The 17,049-nt window shown below is 41.9% G+C and overlaps 1 protein-coding gene across 4 annotated transcripts in view; it reads left to right on the forward strand.

Moving 5' to 3' along the window:
- PLCG2 (phospholipase C gamma 2) overlaps positions 1 to 17,049 on the forward strand; it is a 132,223-nt gene that overhangs the window by 62,892 nt on the left and 52,282 nt on the right. For all 4 annotated transcript variants that reach the window (XR_011362581.1, XM_069966155.1, XM_069966156.1 and 1 more), the window contains exons 10-15: positions 3,965 to 4,066; positions 5,008 to 5,126; positions 8,561 to 8,646; positions 9,015 to 9,135; positions 10,601 to 10,769; positions 16,798 to 16,902. Coding sequence is in view for 3 of the 4 variants with exons in the window: in XM_069966155.1 (XP_069822256.1) it covers positions 3,965 to 4,066; positions 5,008 to 5,126; positions 8,561 to 8,646; positions 9,015 to 9,135; positions 10,601 to 10,769; positions 16,798 to 16,902 (702 nt within the window). In the remaining variant the exon portion in view is untranslated. The remainder of the gene's footprint in view (positions 1 to 3,964; positions 4,067 to 5,007; positions 5,127 to 8,560; positions 8,647 to 9,014; positions 9,136 to 10,600; positions 10,770 to 16,797; positions 16,903 to 17,049) is intronic.

Here is a 17,049-nt window from a genome sequence, read left to right on the forward strand (position 1 = left end):
CTGTCGCTAAATGATTGTTCGCCTAACAGTCATTGAAGGTTTATAACCACCTTAAAGGGGTACTCTGAAGATGAAACATTAATTTTCAATCTATTTAATAAAGTTATATTACTTTGTAATATAAGGGGAAAAACTTAGCATTCCTTTCATTGTATTTAGACAGCACAGGAATGAATGGTCTAAACCAGATTCCTGCCCTCTAATCTAAGATGGAGGCTAGGAGGCTCCACCCTTTTACCATATAAGGAGTGGTGTTTGAATGTGACTTCTTCACCTGCACTTACCTAGATATCAACTAGATAAACAGTTCACAGTATACTAACATGAGCAGAGGTAGGCAAAATATATGGAAAATCACATTACAGGATAAGTCTATGTTCACACAATTTATATTTTCGTAAAATCACGACCATTGTACAATGGCTGTGATTATTACAAGAATATACGGTGCATTGCTGTTTATGGGATCACAGCCGGAGCGTATACACACAGTATACGCTCTGGCCGGGATCCCTAGCGGCGCTGCAAACAACTGACATGTCAGTTTTCTGCGGCTGCTATTCAGTGAATAGTGGCTGTAGAAAACCATGTCAGTGCACACTGTGGAGTGAGCGACTCTGGCCACTCGCTCCATAGTGTGCTGTGGGGAGTTCTGATGCGGGCGAGCATCTGAACTCTGCGGCCAAAAAGATCATCCAGCTGGTACTGCGGCCGAGATGATCTTTTCAGACCGGCCGTTCTGTAACCAGGCTGGGTCGTGGAACGGCCGGTCTCTTAAAATAGTGTGCACATAGCCTAAAGGCGATGACACATTGTGACAGCACTGCAACCATGCAACAACCAATACATCTTGGATCAGATGCTAAAGCTCTGTTGCTTAGTAATGACAGGAGAATAAAAATAATGGGGCGGATTGACTAACAATCTGTCAATTTTAAGCTGCTATGCTGTTGGCTGTGTCTGTTTTTTCGTGTCAATTTTATTAATGTGGAGCCTTAGTAAAAGACACAACTAAAACCCGACCATCCCACCACACTAGAAGTGTATTGGTAACAATAATCGCCCCATGTAATAGGGCCCTTACTCTACCACAAATTGCTGTAAAAGTTTATGTTGATCAAAGGCCGTCAAAATATAGTCCCCTGCAGGTTGCTGTGTAGTAGGCAATGTAAACACAGGGTGTTCTCGTGCATAATTTGTCATACATGCCAACATGTATGCATGCCCCTTCCTTTTCAATGTATTACTTACATGGATCTCAGTTATGTGTAAATAATTTGCTAACCCCTGTCTGCAACCCAAAGCACATAAATGGGCGTACGAGTATCAGAACTGGACCACCATGAAATGTAAGAAGGAGGCCTAGTCTGTTAAATCACATTTATATCATGTGGGTTGGTGTGTGCATTACTTACAGTACCTGAAGAAAACAAGTCTGATCCATAGAGGCCCAGCCTTAGAACTTACAGGACTTAAAAGGATCTGCTGCTATGTTCTTCATACCACATATTACAGGACAACTTAGGAAGTCTAGATGGCTCACAGCTGTTTTGGTAGTACAAGTGGGACCTGCACAATAATAGGAAGCTGATTTAAATTTTATGGCTGATTGGTGTATGTTGCTAGGTATCACAAAAATATATAGGGGATAGATAGATAGATAGATAGATAGATAGATAGATAGATAGATAGATAGATAGATAGATAGATAGTGTCATTATATCAGAGCACTTAGCATGCCTATGTTTTAGCAATGACTGCCTGCACACAAACACTCATCATCCAACATTGCTTTCCTCTCCGTAATTACCGTAATCTTGTACTTTATGTCATATCTCAAACCTTTGAATAAAATAACTTACATAATAATGTTTGCTGATATACAGGCTGCCCCACTGATACAAGCAACCAATCTGCATCAGAATGAATCGCTATAATGCAGGGCATGACTTTTTTTTTCAGAACGGTGACATGTCTTAACACCCTCTCATATTGGTCTTTTTGAGTAAAACCTCTGCCGACCCAGCACGGGGCTTATTATATACACACAATAGAAATGTCTTGCTCATTTAATTATTTAAAGGAGCAAAAAAAAAAATAATATAAAAAAGAAAGTAAATGGCAGAGCAGTATGGCCTATTGTGTACATTGTAAAGCGGGCTGATCAGTAGAGCAGGGTTTTAAATATTCTGCCATCCGTTCACAGTACAGCAGGGGTGCACCATTCAATGTCTGCAGATATTTAACATTTTCTCTACAAATAAAGAAGAAGCTGCTGCTGGGAAAATGATTTGTTCTCTGTACCTACAATGCCACCCAAAGACAATCATTATTATCCAGATAGACTAAGATTAGCTTTTGATGTTTTTTTGCATATGAAAATTGCCTGTCCTCCCAGTAGGATAAGGTGCTGAAAGCAAACAGCATTCTTCTTTGTTTCCATATTTGCATGGAGTAATTATATCCAACTTAGGCCTTTTCATTACCTTCTCTGGCTGGCTGATGCCACAGATAGTAAGTGCCAGGGTTAGCGGCTGTTTACTGTGACAGCACAACACAAGGGTCAGGTCTCTTGCTCTCAGCTATTCGGAATAACCTTACTAATTGTCCACTTCATTTAACCCTGTCCAACAAACATAAGATTTTGCCTGTGGTTACTTGTGGCACTATATTCCTGGCCCAAATGCATAATACAATATTTGCCTTATTCAATTTACTTTAAAGGGGCTGTCCATCCTTTTAACCCATTTTATGTTATATGTAAGGGTCCTTGTGAATGCTGCATCACCCTTTGTAGTTTACACAGACACAGTTTTTTCTATTTGGTTGTGGCTGTGTCTCATATTTAAACTCATTTCACAGCAAATATGTATAGAGAGAGAAACAATGCAAAACATAGTCATGGGGGGATTTATCAAGCTTTAAATTGTGAATTTTTGGCGTAAACTGGGCTGATTCACCTGTTTTGCGAATAGAATTTTTTCATTAGCCCAGTTTACGCCTGTTGCGCCAGGGGGGCGGGGAGGGGATGGGAGGGGATGAAACGGGGGGGGGGAGCGGACTCTGAGCTCTGAGCTGGCATCGGTTTCCCTCCATGCACACACTGGTGCACACAGGATTTATGTAGAGTCTGTGCGCCTCTACATAAATCTGCGAACTGTCAGAGATGCGGGGACATTTTCAAGTCCGGCATTAAAAACGCCAGACTTATTAAATGTCCCCCATAGTCTTTTGCACTATATTTATAATTAATGTCTATGGCTACATCAAGCAATACGTTTTAGGCTATGTTCACACAACGTATATTTACATAAAATCACAGCCGTTGTACAGCGGCCGTGATTGTTACGAAAATATACATTACCTCTCTGTCTATGCGATCCTGGCCGGAGCGTATACACAGGCGATACGCTCCGGCAGGGATCCCTAGCAGCGCCACAAACAACTGACATGTCTGTTTTCTGCGGCCGCTATTCAGTGAATAGCGGTCGCAGAAAACCCTGTCAGTGCACACTGTGGAGCGGGCGGATCCGACCGCTCGCTCCATAGTGTGCAGTAGAGTGTTCTAATGCGGGCAGTACTGGCCGGGATGATCTATTCAGAGACCCGGCTAGGTCACGGAACGGCCGGTCTCTTACGCTGTGGGAACGTAGCCTTAATCTGTATATACACTGAATGTATAACAAAAATGTAACGTGAACAAGCCCTAAGCTGTACCAAACATAGTCACCACCAAGAATAGAGGGAAACTGTATTTGGGAAACAAAGAGCTAAATCCCTACCGATCTTCTAATGATATCAGTACTGATCCCTACCGATCTTCTTAGGATATCAGTACTGACGTCCCAGAAACCCCCTTTTATATACCTCTTTACTAACTTATATATAATTATGTATATATTATATATAATCCAAGTGTGATAAAGTCACATTTCATATTCTTTATTATTATTATTCCCAAAAGGAATTATCTGCCCAGGATCTTAATAAAGTACGTGAACGCATGACCAAATTTATTGATGACACTATGAGGGAAACAGCGGAGCCCTTTTTGTATGTGGACGAGGTAAGGAAGCTCTACAGGAAAGTTACAAATTGTGAATGCAGCTCCTCTAGATGACCTTACATATCAATAGATTTTTTAAAAATAACATTTTGCACATATAATGCTAATTCATAAGAAATATTCCTGCACTGTCATTTGTTCATCCCAGCTCAGCTGCATCCATTGATTTTTTGAGCCATTGCACTTGGTCATGGCATCCCCTCTCAGACCAAAAATAAATTCTATGCATTCCTGTGTAGACAGGACCTCATGCTTTCCTGTGTGACCGACAATATCTACTGAAGAGATTATTTTGGCCCTAAGTGACCAGGAGTACAGTGATATAGTAGGTGGTTCTATACAATGTTTAGCTGCAGTTGTATAACTCCTTTGTCTGACACTGCTTACCACCTAAATGGAAACTTAATTCAGTTAGTCCAAACCCCCTTAAGGATGGATTTGAATGTAAGAGAAAGAATATGGGGTTGCTCGCTGATGCGTATACTTACCAGCGATGATCAGTGTCCTGCGGCGTGCCTTTGTTCCGGTGCCGTGGCGCCGATCAAATCCTGTGTGCATTCACATCAACCCTCTTCTGTCCATTGAAGGCCGGAAGTCACGCTCTCCAATACATACTTTACGGGAGAGCGGCCTTCAATCGACATGGAGACAGAAGAGGGGTAAGAAGAGTGGTGATGTGAAAGCGTGCGGGATTTGAATCACGCTGCGGGACACCGATCATCGCTGCTTTTGGGAATGCTGCTTTAAGTGTGTGAGTGGCTGAAGTTCAGAGGCAATTACATGGCTTGCCAGATGAAGGGATGAGTTATGTGACTTGGTTTATTAGCTTGACCACCTACATATTATGCAGATTTTTCTATGCCAGGTCTTCTAGTTCTGCAAAATTCTTAGCCATGTTTTTCAGAATATATCCTATCCTTATGGGCTTGTATCTCTTTCAGTTTCTGACCTACTTATTTTCTAAAGAAAACAGCATCTGGGATGAAAAATATGATGAGATTACCATACAGAACATGAATAATCCGCTGTCACATTACTGGATTTCTTCCTCACATAACACGTGGGTATTGATAAAAAATTTAATCCTGTAGGTGCCAGGGATGATCTGTATTTCATTGTCTTTGGAACACCTCTGGCACCAGAAACGCAATAAAAAAGCAAAGCAGACTTTTAATACCGCTGCCATTTGATTGAAAGATCAGACTGCACAGCCTAACAAAACAAGCAAATAACGTGATGATATTAAGCACACCTCCACCATTAACACAACATTTTAGTTTATACTGTATAAATAACTATTCTGCACAAAACATTATCAACTTTACAGGGGCTTAACTAGAAATGGCTGGGCCAAATAACAAACTCTGCCACCAGTTGCTGCAAATGATGACTGCTCAGGGGACCCCAGTGTACATCAGGAGTGGGTCACCAACCCCCCCTGATGCGGCGGGCACCATAGCAGCCGCTATGGCTGCTATGTTGGTAGTTACACCCATGCAACTTTACATTACTTTACAATTTACATTACATCACTTTCTGTAAAAGTAAAATGTTACAACCTGAATTATACTCCAGCTGCACTCACTATTCTGCTGGTGAAGTGTACAAATATAAGATTCCGCCAGCATTCGGGTCCGGTTGAACCCAAACATTCAGCAAGTTTGCTAATAACTAATCCTGAGTTACAGACTAGGTTCACAGACTGTAAAATAAAGATAAAATATGGCAGCATCTTCAATATAATAATGCGCTCCATTGAAGTCAATGGGAAATTGGCTAGCAGCACACACACCCTATAGAATAATGACCCTATTTGATTACGGCCATCAAAATATTAAACATGCTAATTATTTACCACTTGCTTTTGCAAAATACGGCTGTTATTTTTTCGTTTGTTCATTTATTATTTTATTTTCACTTAGAATTACAGTTGTATTTAGATTTTATTTTACTGTGTGTGAACATAGCCATAGCCTGTATACTTCAGGGCTGCATTCACAATTCTACAGGCCTAGGAATATACATCATGAGGAGTGTCCTATGCACATGCAAGTATGCTCTATTGTCTCATAGGAGCTCAGCCAACCCGCTGGTAACCTGCTTGAAGACTGATTGCAAAGCAAGTCAGCAGAATTGTGAATTTTGTAATTTACTATACTCTTTAAAGCTATTTTTCATCAAACTCAAAATCATAAATCAAATGTCAGGTTTAGAAGGTAGCGGTTCAATGCACTTAGAATCTGATATGTGGCATTTGTTGGCCAAAGGACAAGTAGGTGCACTACCTTATCCAGGACTTCGGCAGGTCTAATTGCCATACATGATTTCTGAGTGTTTACTACTCCTTTGGGCAACCTAAAAAAAAGACAAGTATTAAGATATTTTGTGACAGAACAAGGGGTTCATAAATGTCCATAATGCAGTTTTAAAGCCTTATCATCATAGGCGTCCTACGGGGGATTTTTCATCAATGTACAAAGTAATGGCTCTAGTTTTCCTTTAAACAGTGGTTTTCATAAAAAAAATTAATAAATAAATGGATGAATTTTCACAGTGATCAGGGGACTAGCTCAGTTTGAGATAAGACTCTAAAATATCACATAGCTTACTCCTTGTGCCTTGTACTTGATGTCCAATTCATTCTGGCTTTCCAATTTATTTCACAGAAGCTGTTTAGCAGCCCATAGGGATGAAGCTATTGTGCATCATTTATAGCTGTACGGTGGAGATGACCTTACTATAAGCCCATAGAGGAGAGCACAGAAAATATGGATAATCAAGTGATAGTGATATCAAGTGTTATAGAAGAAGAAAAATAAAGGCTTGCATAGATTTATTGACCTGTCCTGATGGGTAGGGGGTGTATGACTAACTAAAGGCCCTATTACACTAAGGGATTATAGGCCTTATTCAGCCGATATCGGCCGTTATGGCCAATAATTGTTTTGTGTAATAGAAGACAATGATCAGTCGATATGCACATCGGCTAATCGTTGTCTTTCAACATGTTGAAACGTCATTGATCTAGATAGCAGCGACATGCTGCTGTCACTCTGTACAACAGGAACGGCGTCAGCAGCCCACTGCTATCTTCTATGGGCTTTTTCGGACGATCTAGCGATCACCCGGGCAGCCCCCCCCAGCAGCTCGCTTCTCTTACCCGCTTGCTGCCGTGTAATAGTGCCGGCAGCGAGCGGGAAGCGAGGAGCAAATGAGTGCTGACACCTGAGAGGTCGGTGCTCATTTGCTTCTTTGAATCGCCCCGTGTAATAGGGGCTTAAGCCTTTACAATGACAGTGCATAGTCAGGATGGTACTTATAGTAACAGAAAAAATCACCAGAATCCCCTCCATACCTTCAAGGCATGTGGAAAGGTTCAAGAATTCAAAAACATGCACACGAGCATCTTAAATAGTCTTACTCACTCTACTCCCTAGTGACAGAAGTGGTAGGAAACTGCCACGTTCCTCTACTACAGGGTCCGCAGGCAGCACCAACAGAGCGGGTCATCCAAAAACAAGAATCCACCCATATTGCCGGTGCTAGTACCAACCTATATAACAATACATTTGTACTTTTAAATATTAAAGTAGCCCCTGTTAAATTGGGGGCTGCATGGGGCTGCAGGAAAATATTAAACAAAGTAAACTTACGCATCTCCATGCCTCCATACAGCCGCTCCGAGGTCCAGCTAATGGCCGCCAAATGTAATTTTCGTACCTTGCTCTTCCAGCTGCAGCGACATGGCCTGGATGAGCGATCGACCGCTTAGCGAGTCAGTTTCTCGCCCCAGTCACTGATTGGCTGAACAGGCAATCGATCACCAGGGTACATGACGTTACAGCTGGAAGAGCAGCAGGTGACCGGAAGTTGTCAACAGGACCCGGGAGTGGCACTATGAGGTTTCCCACACCCCCATGCCTTCCTCCCTTTTTTCAATTTCATTGGACTTTTCCTTTAAGCAGCATCTCTGCACATCCTGCAAGATAAACGCATACAATGGTCCACATTTATCATTCTGTCAATCTGTATAGCAACCAATATGTATAGCAACCAATCACTGTCGATGAAAGCTAAAATGTGTCCGATTTATGTCTCAGACATATAATAGTGATAAATCTGGGCCAATATGTTGCAGCAAAACCTCCAGTACCATGATGATGCATCTTCTCATACCATAAGGCATTATAGAAGTTGCAGCAGTATTCACTTGTACGAACATATTTTTATACCAGTCCTAAACATAATACACCCATCAAGATTATTCTTTGGTCTAAATAAGTCTATTCTGTGCTTATTCATTTGACAATATCTTTACATTTGACAATATCTTTATCTTTTTAGGAATGCAGCTCCAAATCTCCATACAAAATTATTAAATTATCATAAAAAAGCTGTTAGAGCTTATCAAGTTAAAAATTTATTTAGCAACCTTGCCTCCTTCTCTTTCCATCCCATTGTTGACAGCCTATGTTTTCTCTGTTTCATGGGCAGGTATTTGACAGGAGACCAGCTGCGCAGTGAGTCGTCCACAGAAGCTTATGTGCGGTGTCTGCGGATGGGGTGCCGATGTGTTGAGTGTAAGCATATAATGTATTTATCATTACTTTATTTGAGCGCACAAGATTGTTGTTCTTCAACGTCGGCTTTTCTTGCACACTGTCTGCCCTTCCTGTGGTCTCCCAAAGTTTACAGGAAATGCAAAATTTTTTTACTGGAAATTCAATGTTAGATTTCAGAAAGTTCTGCGCCTCTGGGGATTCTAGTGAAAACCCATTTGAAATTAGTTATTTCATTTTTTACTACCTTGCATTACGGTTAGAACACTGAATTGCTGACGTACCACCTGAAATATCTAGATGAAGGATTCTAATGTGCTCACGTTGTGCTCGGAAGTGTACTGGGATCACTGAAGTGTGATTGTTTCCTGTCTCTCACCTCACTCCAGTGGACTGCTGGGACGGCCCTGATGGAAAGCCAATTATTTATCACGGATGGACAAGAACAACGAAAATTAAATTTGACGACGTGGTGCAAGCTATTAAGGACCATGCATTTGTCACCTCTGAGTGAGTTCTTGCTGTAACTCTTTAGTAACTGGACTTGTGATGTGTGATTGCTACATAGGGAAAAAAGACAAAAAGAAATCAGGGATTTCTTTGATATATCTGTCTTTGGGAAAACTGGGAGACAACCAATATAGCAGGTATGACTCCCAATAAGCAGCAGATTTCACAAACCTTTAAATAAAATCTGCAAAGCCATGTGCATTTAAGTCATATTACTACATGACTAGAAGTGCTTTTAATGTGGCCACAATTTACTATTCTTTTACTAGTTCATACTATAGTTGCAACACCCAGACCTTTTACAGTTTGATACTCTTTTGTCATATACCGGGAATCTTGATATGCCAGTATGAACAGAGCCTAAATCTGGACGTTAAAGGGGAGGCAGAGATATTCTTGCCCAATGAGGTGGGGATTCCCTAACCTATTGTCTCTTTACTTTGCAAGGTGTAAAATATAATATTTTAAGAATAAATAGGTTACCATTCAGTATTTAGCCCACTTTAAAGCGAATGCCGGTGGCGCGGTCCTTTTTTTGAATTGCCGCCAGGTCTCTGCGCTCTGCCCCCAGTGCTTCAGGACGGGCAAGTGCTTGGGAAGACCAGCACAGACCGTGGAAACTGGGAGGCAATTCAAAAAAAGGACTGCACCACCTTTCATCCCTGCGCTAATGCCAATTGATTAAGGTAAAAAAGAAAATAGCAGTGATGTACCTGATGGTACATTCGCTTTAGTATTATGAACCAAGTGTTGCATCTGTAATACATACCTAGGGCAGAATTGTCATTAAAGGGGTTGTCCCAACAGAACAACCAATATCCATATTCCCCTTTTAGTGCATGTTTTATATGGATGCTATGGGGTAAGGGAGCTAATGCTTAAAGGGGTTATCCAGTGCTACAAAAACATGGCCACTTTCTTCCAAAGACAGCACTACTCTTGTTTGGGTGGGTTCTGTTACTTCATTCTATTGAAGTGAATGGAGCTTAATTGCAAACCACACCTGTACTGGAGACAAGAGTGGTGCTGTATCTGGAAGTAAGTAGCTTTGTAGTGCTAGCTAACCCCTTAACTCCTCCTTTATTAGTCAGATCTTAGAGATGCTGCAAAGAACTCTGGATGTCTTGCTGTGGCAATGTACCGTCAATTGTTTGGATCTTGTCAACACAGCAAGCTCGCAGCTTGCCTAGCAGGTGTTGGGTTTTATTAGGAAGACCTGTGATGACCACGTCATCAGCAAGGCCACTTGCTTGGAGCTGTCCATCTGAGACAACCCCTTTGAGGCACCTGAAAAAAATGTCAAAAACCCTTACTGGAGTTTTACTGTCATTCTCATGCAGCTTTTCCGTTAGAAATATTTTCATTGTATTTTGGGAATTGGTTTCCAGGTATCATTTGTGATTTACACAGTTATTAACCTTATTTTCTTAAGCCTGACTAAAGGTAACATTCTATTTTTTTGTAGATACCCAGTCATACTCTCTATTGAAGAGCATTGTACAGTGGAGCAGCAGAGATACATGGCCAAGGTGTTTAAAGAAGTGTTTGGTGAAATGCTATTGACTAAACCCATTGAAGCAAGTGCAGATCAGTTGCCATCTCCTACACAGCTAAAGGAGAAGATCATTATTAAGGTGATTATTGTATCAGTCTGTTGGTAATGGATGGGTCACCTTCTATACTGAGCCTCCTGAGTTATCTAACAACTATAATCTAACAACTAACAGCTACCCTTTCCCCGGTGTGCGGACTTCCCTCCTCCCGTCAGCAGAACTGTAGATCTAGTGTGAGAAGCAGAAGGCAATATTGCATTGCATTTCCAGGAATATCTGTCTCTATCAAAAAATCACAGCTACAAAACCATAAAGGTGGATGCTGACTTTTTTAATCACACTAACCACACCTTTCTATTAAAGGTCTCTGAGGAGCAGCAAAAAAGCCATTTTCCAGGACAGCGCAGATTCCCTAAAGATATCAAAAGCAGAATTAATTGCTTGCTTATAAATTCATTTAAGAAATTAATACAGGCCTTCAGATAAGTGACCTTAGAGTGCTAAGTAGGACAACCTTAACATACACATAATTATAATGAAAACAGAAAAAAGAAGACACCCCACAGACCAATTAAACCACTGAGATTGAGATAAAACCAAGAAATCTCTTGAAAACAAGTTAACGAGTTAAGACTGTATTAGATGGCCCAATGCACAGGTTAAGTGAGCAAAGATCTGCTAGATACACAAGCCTATACTTACCGCTTCTGTGAAGTCCTAGAGCCTGTCTTGCCACCGAGATATCCCCGTCCGAAGCCGTGCGCATGCTCACCAGAGATGAGTCCGACGCCAATAGAGAATAACGGCTCCAGTCATTCTCTATGGATGTCAGACTCATCTCTGGTGAGCACGCAAAAGGCTTCAGATGAGGATATCTCGGTGGCGGGATGGGTTCCGGAACCGGTATTTCTCGGAAGCGGTAAGTATATGGTTCTGCACCAGGGGTTGGCCAGGCTCTGTCTCGGCACGGTGGGTAAAAGGTCTCCTTTAAAGCCCTTGCTTTATTTAGCCGTTGGCTGCACATCACCTATTACATGTAGAAATGTGCAGCCGGCGGTCAATGATTTTATACATAATGAAAGACAACTATTAGCCAAGGAGCAAATGCTTGCTTGCTCATTGACTTATCGTTGGCTCTATTACATAGGGAGATATTTGCCTGATATGACAGATAATTGCTCAGTGTAATAGTGCCTTAAGTGTAAGGGTGCCTTTACACAGAGAGATCTATCTGACAGATTTTTGAAGCCAAAGCAAGGAATGGATTTGAAAAGAGGAGAAGTCTCAGTCTTTCCTTTCTGACCTGTTCTTTGTTTATAGTCTGTTCCTGGCCTTGGCTTCAAAAATCTGTCAGATAAATCTCTCGGTGTCAGTTCCAGGTGATCTATGTTTAATTCAGTAGAAATGTATGAAGTAATACAGACCATAAAGTGCATCTGTATTATGGCCATGAGAGACAGGTCAGAACTGGTCTGTTATATAGTCACAGAATACTATCACATCCAGTGTTTCCAGGTGATATTGTTTCTGATTGTAGACATTCCTATTCCTTTTCTTTTCAATGCCTTCTAATAAATGCAGAGTTTGCTGTCCAGACAGCTCCGGCTCCTAACATCTGTAGCCATCACCACACTTTATAGCAATACAACACCCCATACCTTAATACAGCCATTTTGATGCTACAACCAATACCATGCCTGCTGCTGCTGCCCCATTTACCCACCATTGCTAGGTGGGTAAATGACTCGCAGAACAAACTACAATATTATATATAATAAATTCAGACTTCAGAACAGACCCCAAAATGAATATAAATTTCAGTCCGAAGCCCCTAAATAAATTTAGAACCCAGATGAGAACTCTAAATAATGACTCCAGATTAGACCATAAATCCTCACTGTTCCACACGGACAGCCCCATGATTCTCTCTCTCATGCAGTCTGCTCCCTCTGCCATGTTTTTTTAGCGTCCCATATTACCGCTCTCACACAGACTTTCCACTACTTTCCATGACCCCCCTCTCTCACACACTGTTTCCTATAATCCTTAGAGGGTGCTTATCCACTATGAGGGTACAGGTGGAGAGATTACCCCTATGGAAGGGCATAGAGGGGGCCTAAGTACTATTTGATAGTCTTTAATAAGCTGGGGCCAGATAGTGGGGTCGGTAATATGCTGGGAGTGACCAGCCACACCACTGCAAACCACACCCATAAGAAGCCCTACCCTTCGCTGTCAAAGCCAAAGCGTCCCTGGAAAAAAATGTCAAATGTTGGTAACTATGCTGTTCATAAGCCCTCTTTCTCACACACACTGCTTCCATGTTCCCCTCATAAGACACGCAGACTGGCCTCCAGCCCCCTTTCCCATTTACATAGAATGTTTCCTATTCTCCTCTCTCCCACATATACTGCTCCTAGCATGTTCCATGCTTCCTCCATTCATACAGACTGGTCTCCATTCAGCTCACTTCACACACTGATTATGAATCCTTCTGAATCTTACATACTAGTCTTACCTCTCAGAAAGACTACACCCCATGCAGCCCTCTCACACAGACTGGTCTTCATACCACCCCTCTATAACAAAGACTGCTCTACATGCCCCAGCCTCTACGTCTCACAGTGCTTCCAAGAGGCTTTCTCGCACAGGCTGCTTCCCATGTTTTCCTCTTTCTGCTCTGCATACAGTCTGCTCCAGACTCCCCCCCCCCCCCCCATTCCTTCTCACAGACTGGTCTTTATGCCCCCCTTACACATACACACATGCCCCAAGCTCCTGACTTAAAAGAGAACTCTGGGCATAATGTAAAAGTCCAATGCTGGCAGGGGATGGTGGTAACATAATAAAGAAGCTATACTCACCTATCTTTGTAGGGCAGCGTCACCCCTCATGGCCCTCCGCCGGCCTCCTGTAGCTTCTGGCCCCCCTCTGTAACCCCTCTTCAGCCACTGATTGGCTGAGTAAGGAGTTCTTGCTGGGTCGTGACGACACAGGAAGCTGGTAGAAACAGGAGAACGGAGGCTGACAATGAGTGGTGGTGCTGCGATGTGGGGGAACGGGGACAGGTAAGTATAGCTTTTTATTATTATGTTACCACCATCCTCTGCCCTCTATTTTAGATTTTTCCCTAGAGTTCTCCTTTAAGCCTTTATACACAATAGTGAAAAGTCAGTTTTCAATACTGACTTCAGCATAACTGGCCAACAGACTAATGTGTTAATATGTATGGAGGCATCCTGACTTTGATGAAGTCTGTCTCAAGCATATTGGATTTTAACTGCCCAATCCTTGTGTTTTCTCACAGAGATAAACTGCCACCATAGGTGCCTGGCAGTGGCTTACTTCCCCTATCTCCCTTCAGAATGTTTGGCTGAGTTGAACATTCATTTGTATAAGGTGAAGGGGAGAGTTAGCTGTTGGTTGACACAGACTACTCTCTGCGTACCTTTCTTTCAAAAAGACTGCATGCTCCCCACTGAAATCTATTCAGAACTGCATTAGAAAAATAGTTTTTCTTTGTGGAAATTGAGGTAAGTAACTTTGGCAAAAGTGCAAAAAAAGGAAATATGTGTGGATGCCTCCAGGTGTTCTGGGGCCCACCAGGGAATTTACTGGCATCCCAGTGGGTCAGTCCAAGCCTGTTCCTGAATGGCAAATTTGCTTAAAGGGGTATTCCACTTAAACCTAACTTTTCATATGTTGCTGCCCATGGTGCGACTAACAATGCATTCCATATTTGTTATTATCTACAGTTGTGCTTAAAAGTTTACACACCCCAGCAGAACTTTTGCTTTCGTGTCCTTTTTTCCGAGAATATAAATGATAACACAAAAACTTTTTTCCCACTCATGGTTAGTGGTCGGGTGAAGCCATTTATTGTCAAACTACAACCAAATACATCCAAATGACCCTGGTCAAAAGTTTACATACTCCAGTTCTTAATACTGTGTATTGCCTCCTCTCACATCAATGACAGTTTGAAGTCTTTTGTGGTAGTTGTGGATGACGATCTTTATTTTCTCAGATGGTAAAGCTGCCGATTCTTCTTGGCAAAAAGCCTACAGTTTCTGTAAATTCCTGTCCTGCATGAACTGCACGCTTGAGATCTCCCCGTTGGCTTAATGATATTAAGGTCAGGAGACTGAGGTGGCCAATCCAGAACCTTCACTTTGTTCTGATATCCAAGGAATTGATAATGCCAGTTATCAGTGTTCAAACTGTGATTAACAAATGAAAAATCAGGGGCTCTGTAAAAAACAAACCACGATCAAGTAGACCAACAAAAATTTCAGCCATAAGTGCCAGGAAAATTGAAATACAGGACTCTCTGATAACTAGCGGTGTGGCTGTTTCAAGATGCTTAATAAGGAGGCACTTGAAGAAAAATGGGCTGTATGGTCAAGTTGCCAGAAGAAAGCCATTACTGTGCAACTGCCACAAAGTATCTTGCCTACAATATGCCAAACAGCACAGAGACAAGCCTCAAAATTTCTGGAACAAGGTCATATGGTGTGATGAGGCCAAAATTGACTTTTTGGCCAAAGCCATTAACATTACATTTGGAAAGGTGTCAATAACACCATTCCTACTGTATACCACAGAGGTGGTTAGCTGATGTTTTGGGGATGTGTAAGCTACAAAGGCACAGGAAACTTGGTCACAGTTAAAGGAATGATGAATGCAGCACGCTATCAGCAAATACTGGAGGCAAATTTGCACCCATCAGCCCAAAAGCTGCGTATGGGACGTACTTGGATGACAATGATCCAAAACACAAGACCAAGTCGACCGGTCATTGGCTACAGCAGAACAAAGTAAAGGTTGTGGAGTTGCCATCTCAGCTCTCCTGACCTCAATATCACTGAGCCACTCTGGGGAGATCTCAGGCATGCAGTTCATGCAAGACAACCCAGGAATTTACAGGAACTGGAGGCTTTTTGCCAAGAAGACTGGGCAGCTTTACCATCTGGGAAAATAAAGAGCCTCATCCACAACTACCACAAAAGACTTCAAGCTGTCATTGGTGTTAGAGGAGGCAATACACTGTATTAAGAACTGTATGTTAACTTTTGATCAGGGTCATTTGGATGCTTTTGGTTGTCATTATGATTAAAAACAAGAAAACATTGTAGTTTGGCAATAAATGGCTTCACCCAACCACTAACCATGAGTGGGAAAAAGTTTTTGTGTTATCATTTATATTCTCTGAAAAATAAATAAATAAGAAAGCAAAAATTCTGCCTGGGTATGTAAACTTTTGAGTGCAACTCTATTTAGTCTCCTTCCCCCAGTTCTCACCTTATCCTTTCTGCAAATTTTTAGCTTCTCTGTAATGCTGGGAGGGTTATTCTGAGGTCAAGTTGCTAATTAAAGGGGCACTCCGGGCCGGGGGGTATTTTTGATGATCGCCGGGGAGGGGTGAAAATTGAAGGCGGAGGTCACTTACCTCCCCTGTTTCAGCGCCGGTGCCCGCTGAATGGCAGAGCTGCCTTGAGACGTCACGTCTCATGCGGCAGCTCTGACCAGGGAGCGGGACGGGAGTACCGGACAGCACGAACCGGGCACCGGCGCTGGAACAGGGGAGGTAAGTGACCTCAGGATTCAATTTACACCCCCTCCCCGGGGATCCTCAAAAATACCCCTCGGCCCGGAGTACCCCTTTATCTCACTGTGATTAACCCTACCAGCATTACAAAGAAGCTACAATGTTGCACATAAAGCCAGTCAGGGACCTATTTATATCAGCCGACTCAGAAGGGAGAGGAAGGAGATGAAGAGAAAGGTTCACATACAGAGAAAGCTGCAGCTCAGAACTAGGAGAAGGAGACTAAGTAGAAAATAAGTATGGAATTAATTGTTAAGTCTAACCATGGGCAGCAACATTTCAAAAGTTATGTTTAATTGGTATAACCCTTTAAATATTAGCTATACAGCTACAACTCTCATACTACTATATACCTAAGAAGATTTGCTATTCAGAATTCTAGTAAAAGTGGATGACAGCATCTGAGAAAGAACTGAGGGTAATCATTTACCTTATTGTTGTCAAATAGCAATAACATTATTATGCAAAAATGTTTATTTAATTTAAAATTTTCTCCTTTAGCATAAAAAATTAGGACCAAGAGGAGATTTTGTAACCAAAGCAGATGACCATAAGGAAGAAATAAAACTTCAGGGAGAACTGTTTATGTGGGATGCAATAGATCAGGTAACCTATGTATACTTTCTATAAACACTTTGTATTATAATATTTTATATAATCCTTGTTAGGTTATTACGGTTCGGTCACAGGGTGGCGCTGTAGCGCCTGTAACAGACACCAGAGGGAATGCAGAACCACCAAAGCCATAAAATA

This window comes from Dendropsophus ebraccatus, chromosome 4 (assembly GCF_027789765.1).
Source record: "Dendropsophus ebraccatus isolate aDenEbr1 chromosome 4, aDenEbr1.pat, whole genome shotgun sequence".
Classification (NCBI taxonomy): domain Eukaryota; kingdom Metazoa; phylum Chordata; class Amphibia; order Anura; family Hylidae; genus Dendropsophus; species Dendropsophus ebraccatus.